The sequence below is a fragment of the Bombus vosnesenskii genome, unplaced genomic scaffold (assembly GCF_011952255.1).
Source record: "Bombus vosnesenskii isolate JDL3184/JDL3185 unplaced genomic scaffold, Bvos_JDL3184-5_v1.1 scf7180000013266, whole genome shotgun sequence".
Lineage (NCBI taxonomy): Eukaryota > Metazoa > Arthropoda > Insecta > Hymenoptera > Apidae > Bombus > Bombus vosnesenskii.
In genome coordinates this window covers 5,478,926-5,490,961 of record NW_022882926.1, presented here as the reverse complement: position 1 = coordinate 5,490,961, position 12,036 = coordinate 5,478,926, and the positions used below count along the sequence as shown (strand labels likewise).

The 12,036-nt window shown below is 40.2% G+C and overlaps 1 protein-coding gene across 7 annotated transcripts in view; it reads left to right on the top strand.

The window, feature by feature from the left end:
* Positions 1-12,036, top strand: part of LOC117230340 (trichohyalin) — a 60,242-nt gene that overhangs the window by 9,250 nt on the left and 38,956 nt on the right. For all 7 annotated transcript variants that reach the window (XM_033487677.1, XM_033487679.1, XM_033487681.1 and 4 more), the window contains exon 2: positions 10,393-10,542. In XM_033487677.1, the coding sequence (XP_033343568.1) occupies positions 10,393-10,542 (150 nt within the window). The remainder of the gene's footprint in view (positions 1-10,392; positions 10,543-12,036) is intronic.

Below are 12,036 nucleotides of genomic sequence, written 5' to 3'. Positions count from 1 at the left end.
ATATGATTCGAATTATATGTAACAACATATATCTACCATTTAAAATAAGAGACAGAATATATTGTGTCATACATTTTCTATGTTCTTCTTAGTTCTTCGTCAAGTTCGTGTTTAAATTTGCAAGAGAAGTATTGTTTCAAGATCGAAATCTAAAATTAAAAGAAAATATAAGAAAATATATACGTACGATGACATAACAGATGGATATATTTAGAAGCATCAATCTATTCTCGATTACCAACTATTTTCACAGACAGTACGACGAAAGGATAGGTACGACTAAAACGGCGCTACGACGATAAGGCGAATTAATCCTCGATATCGATTCCGTAATCTATGTCAGATTACTTAATGGGATGACCCCCGCGGCTATTTCCGTGTATGTCAGCTATCGAAGTTCATCAGACATAAGCACACATGTTTAAAAAATCGATGCGCTGTTGCGATCTATACACGCAAGGACTGGTGTATTTTTTTTTCCTCTCTTCTTTTTTCAAACATCAAAGTCGATTTAGAAACGATGTAAATGCATCGGGCTTAATGCTTGACAACACGCCAGCAGTCTGATAACAAACGTTGCCATCGTTTTTCGATCCATTAAAAATTCTATATATCTGTCTTGGAGTGTTTTAAGCCTTAAAAACTGTTACTCGTTTATTCTGAAAATTATCCTATATGCGGCGTCTCAATTATTTCTCTTCTTCTTCTTTCCTCTCTTCGTTTTTTCTTTTGGCAAACGGTAGACAAAACGAAGGACCAACATGTGGCGCGATAAGATAGACGCAGCTGAAACTTTTTCATCGTTCGCCAGGTTGCGACAGCTTTTGCGCGATTCATGAGTTAGGTATTTTCCAATAACGCGAACCGTGTGCAATTCCATCGACAGAGGAACGAGGTTATTTCTGCTTCGGCGCGAAGCTTTTTTGGTTATTATAGCCGCGTCGAATGATTTCGACGACTTTTAAACGCCACTCGATCGATCCACGAGGAGAGACATCCATTTGCTCTCTTTCGGTAAAATCGTAGAAAATATCCTTCTGCAAAATAAATATTATATTGCAATATTATATTGATATACGCGGTGATACAAAGTATACGATAGCAAATATTAAGAACATACAGACACAAAAAAACATATATCGAAAGAGGAGAAAATGTTGTAAACCAAACTGATCAGTGAAAAAATATTACGAAACTCTCGTGTTAAATGTTAACGTTGAACATCTTCAATCGATCCAGTGAACCACGTGATCACAAGATCGAATCAGTTCCTTTTGCTTCTCCTGATAATTTTTGTTCAAATCTCGAAAACTAGAGTCATGGCGCTTCTGCGACGTTCTGTTTCCAGTATAAATCACCGAGCATTCTTCGACCAGCGAATGCACTCGTTCGGTCGAAAACACGATACCGAAACGTACACGGGATATCGGACTTCTCGCGATAAGAAGGATCGACGAGTATCGTCGATCTGCACGAACGTCGACCGATTTTTGCTCGTACAGCCACGATCCGCCCGGTCAGATACGGTTCCAGCAAGACCATTTTCCAACGGCTAACATAATTACCGTTGCCACGCGTGATGCATGACTACCATTTCTCGGGTGTAGCCGCGAAACGACGATTCAGTCTCGCCGGTCGACTCGCAGGATCGAAGATAAAACGAACCATCGATGCGTGCTTGTTCCTCGTTTATTTCCTGCACCAGTTGCGAAAGGATTGATTTTATTTTATTTTTATCTCATCTGGAAGATTGTGAACATGGCGTACATAGCGTTACAACATATAAATTGCGTTAATCGTCCACAATTAATTTAATGCATTGTACTAAATGTAATTATACTTTAAGCTTAAAACGAAATGTTTAATCACATTACTTTTCCGCAATCCATTATAATTTGAATTTATTTAACGAATATAGTAAAATGTGATTACTTGAAACGAGTACTTTTTAACTTTATCCAGTCGCGTGTATCGAGACTTTGGGGCAAAATAAGAAGACGAGAGAGAGAGAGAAAGAGAGAGAGGAAGAGATGCTGATGACGGAGCAGAAGCAGAGGCGTTATCGAGCGACAGGAACTCACCCCTACCAACTTCCACTCTCTCTTTCTCTCTCTCTCTCTCTCTCTACCGCTCTCTCTCTCTAGTTGTCATTCCCTCGTTTTCCGTCGTCGTTTCTCTGGTGCTCACTTTCGACCCTTTTCCTGCTTTCCTCGCGTTTGTTCTCTCTCATTTTCCATCTTCCAAACTCACTACCAGTCTACCGTGTTCCCAGCCTTTCTGTTTCATTCTTTGTCCTTTCTTCTCCGTTCATCTTCTTTCCCCCGAACCGTAGCATCGCCCCCAACACTTTATCTGTGTTTTTTCCTGTCTTTTTTGGTCACTATATTTCTAACCCTCTGTTCTTCTCGCTTTCTCGCTCCTTCGCTCCTCTCTTACTGGCTCGCCTTATGCATTCCCCCTTTTCATTTTTCTTTCTTACCTAGACGTTTCCGGTCTTTCTCGTTCTCTTTCCGTATTTCTACGTGACCCTATTTCTATCCCCTTCTTGCCAACAACCTCTTTTCCTTTGTCATTGGCTTCACGAACCTCCCCATCGTCTCATCGGTTTTTACCTCCGTCCTACTGATCCCCATCGCGTCTGTCTCATCAAATACGTGTACTACGACTTCCAGGGGTTGCATTCGTTTCTTGAATCACTTGAACGCCGTATGGAATTTTCTCTCTAGCTGGCGGAAAAATCGAACGCAGTTACGCTTTTCGAGGTCGTGGCATACCACTGTCCCGTTTTCTCTGCCGGAGAATTCATTCGTTAGACCGACCAAACCTTACACCCTCGTTAACCTTTACCGAATCGAAATAGTTTGACGCCTCGAGGTATCGTGTAATTTCCTGCCTACGAGCAACCAGGTGTTTGGTCCACGTTGGATGGAACCGAAATGGAGCGCTGATCAATCATTCATCGTAAAACCAACAGTGTCTACTTCCACGTAAGAAACATACGAGCAATGAAATATTTAAAAAAACGATAGACTTGTTGAATCGCTCCGTGATCAAGATCTTAACCGTGTAAAAATAAGTTCAAGGAAGATTAACTGCTTAGAGTCGGAGGAACGGAACAGTACTTAAGTCATCGAATAGGTGGGTCGTTTCGAGGGCGGAGTTAATCTGCGCGCCGATCTAATTTAACTAAACTAAATGGAATTAAACGAGAGGGAGCTACGTTAGACACAAGTAACGAGCCGCTCGAAATAATTGTCTTTCGCGATTACCGAAGCCATCCGTGCGTCGTGAACACGTCCCGGCTACTTGACACGCGTTTTGTCTTCTTTACCTTCAGTTTCAAACGAGACGAGTGGCTTAATTCGTCGCTTAACACGTCCCAACTGATTATTTCGTTGTAATCTTGCGTTACTCTAACGTTTCTAACTGGCCGAAAGTCTCAGTTCTGGACTATTCGATTTCCCTCCAGGGTTCCAATTTTCCATCAAAAGAACACTACGTAGATCCGAACGTGAATGAAGTCGAAACTCCATGGACCCTGGGACAAAACGCGCCAAACAAGATCAGGCAAACTAGTCACAAACTACCTTTCATTGCACCATGTCTCGCCATGTCTGACGAAGTCACGATTTACAGACGTCTTAATTGCTCGAAGTTGGTCGAGGAACGCCTGTTGAGAAACGACCCGAACCACGGAAGTGTTTCGTTGTTCCACCCGTCTTTGCTTGCTGGAAAACCAGGTAGGGTCGTTTAAACCGAAACGGATTTCAGGATACGCGAACGACAAAGGCACTCACGGTCGATCGATAACAACCCCGTTGACTTGGACAAAGGGAGGGAGGTCGAGGGGTATTGGCGAGTTACAGAGGGAAGCAGAGACACTTTGATGGAAGACTTTTTCACGGCAGAACGGGTCGCGGTCGTCTAAGGCAAGGCTTGCCCCAGTGGATCGTTAAAAGCTCCGTTAGGAGAAGTTTCTCAAACTTTTGTAACTTGAAACTCCCTACTATCTATATTCGATTTTTTTTTTCTTCTTTTATGAATGGATATCAGTTTTCCTTGTCCATCGCTACGCTCCACGATATTCCCTTCGGTTCAGTAGACTTATCTGAAACCGCATGTTTTTGAAATTTAAAATACTACAGCGAATTGCTAGGTTCTTCGTTTATTTTTACTTCAGCTATTTCTAAGAGATAGCTCCTTGTCATTTATACTTCCAGATATTTTTTCAATTAATTTAATTAATTAAGAAAGCACTAAATTATTCTGTCACAGGTTTGATATTGTTTGATATCGATCGTATTACGTTGACAGATAATTTTCTAGTATAATGTAAACAGTATCGTGTATCGTTAATTAGGTAATGATAATGTGCGCTCTGTTTTAGTTTTACACGCAAGAGACACTCACTAGCCAGGTTCCGTAAAAATTAAGCGACATTTGACACGAACCGGGATCTTTTTAGTTTGACAAAACTTGGTTAGCCCTGTAGAATTAGCGAAACCTGAACAAAGAAACTCTGTCTCCTTGATTTTTCTTTAATCTTTCACTGGGAGTGATTCATAGACTCGTCGAGCCGTGTAGAACCCGATATTACAACGCAAACGTAGAAACCACTCTCTGGTTTCTTGGGGTCGTCGTACCATAGATCGATCTTCCGAGAAACGAGGTTTGCCAGGCGAGGTTGGCGTAAAGGCAGTTTCGTCTGGCACGAAACGTTGATCGTTTCTTTCGTAACGTGGTTATCTTGCTGTTGTGACCGGATCACAATCTCTCGACGCCTTAAGAGATCGAATACAGCTGAGCTTTCACAAGCAGAAACCACGAACGACTGAAGATCCGAAAATTCTACTCGAGATGTCTCGCGCGCGTCTTTCAGTGACCACTTTACGCTTCTTTAAGCATCGAGTTTTCAGATTTATGTTACCTTTTAACTGGGACTCTAGGAAGGGAAAGACTGAAGAGACAGGGAGATTATTTTTATCGTAAGCTTGGCACAATGGCGAGAATTATGGTTTTATTCGCGTGAACATATACATAACTTATGTCGGGTTTCATCCCTTCTCTCTATATCTATGCATTGATTTTTCCCCGCTGACCCCATAAAAACTTTTCCCTCGAAGCATCTTTATTGGTCATTTGTAACAGAACCATGCAACCGTCCAAGCCATCACTCTCCAGCTCTCCAAATCATACAGTAAGTCACACGCAATTTTAATTTCTTACTCCGTAAATCACATACTTTCCTTTCTCATAAAACTTTCTTCCGATAAATGTTACTTTTGATTTACGTGTCATTAAATTTGATGCGCTGTTATATCAAAGTCTACTTTCGTCTCAGTAGCATCGATAACCTTCCCTTTAAAATCGATTAACGTCGCAACGTGTACCGAAATTCCAATTCAACGATCGTATTCGTAAATTTACCGTCGATGTAGAAGATAAGTTCGTCGTCTTATCTTTGCGTGAAAGATCCGAATCGGTCCTAGGATGTCGCTAATGCCGGTATCAGTATTCTAATGGCCGGTTTAAATGGAGCACGGTGACCCACATACGAATTCGGAATGGGGTCAGAGAAAATCGTGGGATTTAGGTCAGGGGAATTTACATCGTCGGGACCCGTACAGTTTTACGTTGTCCTTCGTGTTTGACGTCATCGATTTCTACACGCGTCACCCGTTGCATCGTGGGAATTTTATTGTTACGAGGGAAAAACAAGGAAAGGAGAAGAACGAGCCCACAATGCGAAAAATAAGGTGGAGCTTCATTGAACGCTTTGTTCGAGGCGAATCACGACAGGATGTTTGAATAATCTACGATAGTAGCGGAAGAATAGGAGGTGAACTTAGACAGAGGCTCGATTTGATTTATCATTTATTTACCATCGAACGATCGATCGATACGAGACCGTTCTACTTTTATTCGATGCCACTTATCGTTCTATGATACTTTATTCCTCTTTCGATCGTTTCAACCTTCTTCAAAGTTTCTAAAAAAAAAAAAAAGAAAAGAAAAAATTGTTATGCGACTGTGAAGTACGAATAAACTCTACTTTAGCTTGATTTATTTCGCAAAAACTTCGCATTTCGCGCAAAAGTTCCCGGAGAGACATATCGATCCTGTCTTATCGTGTTTTATGAACACGAAAAAAAGGTTACAGGTTACTGGCTTAGTCTTGGTAACTTTGTTATTTAACAATTATGATAACCTAAACATATTACGCCGTTAGCTGGTCCGCGCATATACGGCTTGCATATCTAATCCCATGCTATTTACGATGACAGAGGCATTAAAAAAGAAAGATGAAAAATATTTAAGCGACATGCACGAGGTAACGGGAGCCCGGAAGAGATCGATCTATCGTGCAACGACCCCCTCGGAAAAATCAAAGAGTTGCCTGTATAACTTTGTTTCTTGGTAAAAGCGCGCCACATTTTGCGACCTATTTCGTGTTCCCTTCTGGGAAAGCTCGTTATCGCGTGTTCATCGAAGATTCTCCCAGAAGCTTCTTTCTTGCCTGTTTGTTTTATTATTAGGATAAAAATTTATGATCAAAATAACACCGATAAGAACGTTTTAATTAAAGTCATAAACATTTTGAAGATTTTCTTAACACTTCTCTCCCGTTCCTTTTTTTAATACGACATTTAGATGCTGAATTATGAACAAATCGTTTCTATGAAAAATCGATAAAAGCCTCATTAGCAGATTGCACGTGTTTATATATTTATTGGTTTAAAGACACATGAACGTACAGAATGCACGCAACATGCAAGAATACATAAAATAACAGAAAGTAAACTGGTTGTAATATTTAACAAGCGAAACAATTTCCCATTTAGGTTCAATCTAATCGGTTTAATAAATGATCATAGCTATTCGTGAAACGATAGCAATCAAAGCATTTATCATATCGTATATAACGATATTTTCTTCGTGGGAAGCAAAGAACAAAGTCGATCGAACAACTTCGCAAACTTTAATTACAACTACCAACTACTGTAATATCAGTCTGTTACATACCGAACCCGATATAGCTACAGGCCTATCGGTGAAATCGATTTGGAATGGAAGGTTTGAAGCAGGAAATGATTAATTGACTCAACCGTTTAGCGACGAACGAAGTTCTCTTCATGCACGTTATACCTAACATTGTTTCGATTTTGACGATCTTTAATCAAATATTGTTTACTATTCCCTTCTCCTAGCAAACGAGAAAGTAAAAATCCAAATATATTCGTAATTATGAGTATGAAATTGCAGAAATATCCCACTCCTACCGAAGAATATTCAAGAAATATTACAAGACTCTTCTGCGAAATTAAAAACAAAAGGGATCTTTCTTGCCGCTGCCATAACTTCTTAGACGCTGTAGGACGCTATTATTCGAAGAAGAGGATCGTTTTGCCAGGTGGTCGGTGTCCATTAAGTCGCCAAGACCGTGGACGACCGGTTGTTTTCACGACGAGGGTTACACGCGGCGTAGGAAGAAACGCCATCGTGAGATAGGATTTACGCGATCGTTAATAGGATCTCGTCTTAAGAGGGGCTTCGTTTAAACTTTAAAACCCCGCTTCATCTTTGTTCCTCCGTCGGTCGTTGCGCGTTCGATATCCAGCGTAAACTGTGTCGATGGACGATACCGATCGCACCCCCGAGAGAAAGAGAGAGATCGGGTTCCCTGCGCGTCGAGGGTTAATCGAGGGCTAATCGTTTCGAAACCAGAACACGCGACACCATGTACACACCGACACCCCTAGCGATCGTAACAACCTGAAGAGTTGTGGCGGATTGTATGCTCCTTGCATTCCCTTGGAAACGCAACGCTCGATTTCGATTACAGAACAGCCCGTTGAAATTCGATTTCCATGTGTCTCATTCGTTGCTACCCGATCTCAACGGAGCTGCAAGATGTGGGAATTCACAGGATCGAGTTCTAATAAAAATACCGAACCTATACACGTCTAGGGAAAACATGGTTTCATTGAATGGAACTGAAATTATTAAGGGGGATGAGAACGTTGTTGTTAACCTTGCTGCGTTCTTTTCGATTCATCTTCGAGTGAGTTTTGATCAACGATGATGCTACGAAACATCTCAAGTTCGAACGAAATATTGGTACGCACGATCTCTCGTTTTGATTTTATGTTAAAGATGTTCTTGAAACGAAACGTTGCAACAAAACGTAAGGATTCCGCGGCAGAGTTAAACGTTAATTTCAGGCTTCGGCTGGTACTCTCTTTAAATTACTCGCTGTGAATGTATTAATAAGAATACCAACCTTAGTTAGCATGTCTAAGATGAAATTTAAATTAGAAGGAAATTAGAAGTGGAATAAGGATGTAAAGGCAAACAGTTGTAGAATAGAGAGATTGCGACAATTTGTGGCAAGTAGGTTAGGATTGAAAAGGGGAATTCGGCCATGGCTTGGTGGATTAATTTCGTTATGGGGGTAGCTGACGTCACAGGATGGAGGGGAGCTCTCTCGACCTCTACAGCCTCTATGGCACGTTGTCGTTGCTTGTTCGTACGCGAAATCAGGTCGATCGTCGCTATTGAGCGGGCACCGCTTCCGGTCGAGCATCGTCTCTGTCGTAACGACGACGAGGCGCGAGGTTTGTTAACGCATTGTCATCCAACGCATAGAAATAAACGATATACAATGCTAAAAAATAAAATTGCGATTTGCGTATGCTTTTGATCGTCCGCCTTCGAAAACATATTATTCCTTATAATTTGATTTGTATTCTTCCTACGCGAAATTATAAATTTTATCAAATTGCTAATTATCTCATTAGCTTTCACCGAGTTCTAAGAATTATCGCTGTCATAAATTACATGCGTCTAGACTTAATTACGAAAGTTGCTCAGTTAGGGGCTCGATGAAGAGAGCGAGAATATTTTACTCCGCCAAACGGCAGTTCGTTGTTCTTGTGTGAAATATACGCCGAAACATGCTGCTTCTAATCATCCGGTCTGCGGCAACGTTTTTTTTTTTTTTTTTTTTCGTTAGTTTGTTTCCTTTGTCGCACTAGCGTCGCGTTGTCGTCATTAACGATGCCTAACGAGCTTGATGAAGGCCTTGGAAGAATATTCACGAAAACAGAGTCGAGTGGGAGATTCAAGCAGCAGAAAGCGACGTCGAAGAAATTCGAAAGACAAGAAATAAGACGTAAAGTGAAAGAGGAACAGGGAATGGGAGTATAATAGAAATACTGAAATTTGGCAAAGAGAAGCAACCGGCTGGCTTATAGTACAGACCGCGTATATATTAATTAAAGGAAATAGGGAAAATTTTAATGCAACGTCTGCAAATAGATGGAAAGTCCATAACAACCTTCTAAGAAGCGATACAAAGCTTTAAGAAGAGTGCTCTTTCTACTGGAAGGATAAGAAAAAAAATAATAAAATTCAAAAACTGGCAAAGGAATACACAGCTCAAAGAAGATGAATAAAGGAGAACGTGAAGAAGGGTCAAAGTAATTCAGTCGAAGATTCAGAAAGACGGGACAGGAAATGGAGATGGAAAGATGCCGGAAAAGCGTTGCGAGTCTAAAGAGAACGTGCACGACGATCGAACTTCCGCTAGAAATATTGACTTTGGTCGAGCGTTTCGCACGTTCTCGGAGGAAACTCTTTCCAGACACCGATTTCTCTTTTTCAACGTGTAATCGGTCCCGATTTTCTTCCCGTTTCGTCCGACTCCCTGTTGACGACAACCTTGTCTCGTAGCTCTAACGCCTTCCTTTCGAACAAACAGACCGAATCCCTCTTCGATATCATCGAGCATCATGATAAGTACTCCAAAAGAGAATCAGACAGCACTCGAGATTCGCTAGACGAAATGTTTCGCGAATAATGCATTTTACGTGTCTGCTTCGTTGAGTGGAACGTGACTTTTAGGTAATTAAAAATTGCCAGGAAAATAAAAAATATTTTTATACGTTGCTGCCTGTTTCCAGATTTTGTTGTATTTCAATTCCATTATATTTTAATATTTGCAGAGAGCTCAAGTATTTATATAAAGAGGAATATTGAAAACACTTTCCTGGAAAGAGTGACAAAGTGCTCCCTTGTGTCGAGCTTCTATCGATCCGCTTATCAGTTTCATGCTCGAAGTAGTTTCGCGTAGCTCGAATATGCAATTATCCAAGTATACACGTTCAAACGCCAAGTGGCTTGAAACTATTGACTTTTATATCATTCCGTGTAAAACGTAAGAAAATAACAGGCGAAACAAAGAAACTCTGCGTTTTAATTTCAACTCGTCCAACTGGAAATTGCACTGTAATACACACAAGTACCTGTATGTAATGTGACTTTTTATTAACGCAATTAGCCGAGCCCAGCGTACGATCTCGTTTAAAAAAATTCATTTATTTTCTGTTACAGAAACAAAGTATGATGGTTCGACAACTGGAAGAGGAGCTGAGAATGCGGATGCGAGGGCCAAGCGTCGAGATGCAACAGCAAATGGAAGTTTTGTACAACGAGAACGAGCATCTGACGCGAGAGATCGCCATACTTCGTGACACGATCAAGGTAAGTGGTTTATCCACTTTAAAAAAAAACAAAACAAGAACGAGGATTTTTCAACCTCGAACTTTACATTTCCCGGCGCACCAAAGGGGAATGTTATCAATCCTTCTCGCTCCAGTTCTTACGCTTATCGCGACACGAGTGACATAATAAAAAAAACGAAATATCAGGTCGATTTTATTAGGTCGTAACATACAAAATGTCCGTCTGCATCCACTCAAAGGAATATGATTTTGCTTCTCATTGAAGTAAATTTATTAATGAAAGCATAGTTTCATACATTTTCCTCGTTAAGCTGCAAAGTCTCTAATACTATTTTCCAACAATATTTTTATTTTAAATTTCAGAAAGTAAAAATATTGCAGCATTACTCCGTTATTCGTTTTCAACGTCGTTATCGCCAAAAGAAAATTTAAGTAACTAACGACGAATCGCTCTACCACTTCAAAGAGTATCGATGAACTTTTAAAACTACTCCGCGTTCTTTAGTTAAGTTTTTGCATTTTTTTTCTGCTATCTTTGCTTTCCTTCGCTCGATTAAAAATATTCTGCCATTACTTTCTTACAGCCTGTATGATATAACTTCGCCTAAAAGCTATAAAAACATGGAGAATTTTAAATATTTCGAAAACATGCCAGAAAAGACATTTCAGCTAAGGAAAGCAGTATTTCAAGATCCTCGAAACACTCAAACTACATACTTTTTTTAGTACTATATACGTAAAGAATTTGAAGCGTCGACACAGACATTTCATTGTTACAACCAATATTTTTAAATGTTTACACAATAGGAAACGAAACCCTAACCCTAACCCTGAACTCTTCCTTCATAATGCGGAAGATTGGACGGGACCTGTTCACCCATCGTCTTGTCCGCAGAAAATAATGAATTTTGAGGAAAGAATGGAGGATCGTTGGCTTTCGTTCGGATTGGAATTCGCCGGAAGAATGGTGTTCACTGGCGGACGATCATTATAATGAGGAATAATAGGAATAGAAGGCGCGAAACGGGAGCAAAGGTAGAGGCCGGGTCGCGAATTTCAAAACCACCAGCCATCTTTTTCGTCGTACGACCTCGTTCTCTCATTTCCGGTCCTCAATGAATGGTACATACCTTGCAAAACCGAGTATTATCTACATCTTGTGCTTTGAAACATTTTAGAGAATCCCTTTCTCGTCTCTGATAAAGATAAGCATAATGATAAGATTAAGCATAATTCGATGTATGAATAATATTAGGTTATCTCAAAAGTATCTTTCGTTTTATAAGGAAGTAATAGATGCACAATATTTTTTGTTTTATATTATTTTATTGAATTACTTATGTTCCATTTTGTTCCATAGGAACAATTGGGACATATCGTTAAGATAGCTAGAAGGTGAATTCGTTATTTAAATTCGCTATCTTCAATTCATTGTCTCAATCTGTCTCTCTCCAGCGTTCTCTAAATTGATGAAATTGCGGTGTAAATTTTCTAGAAGTAACAGAATTGGACG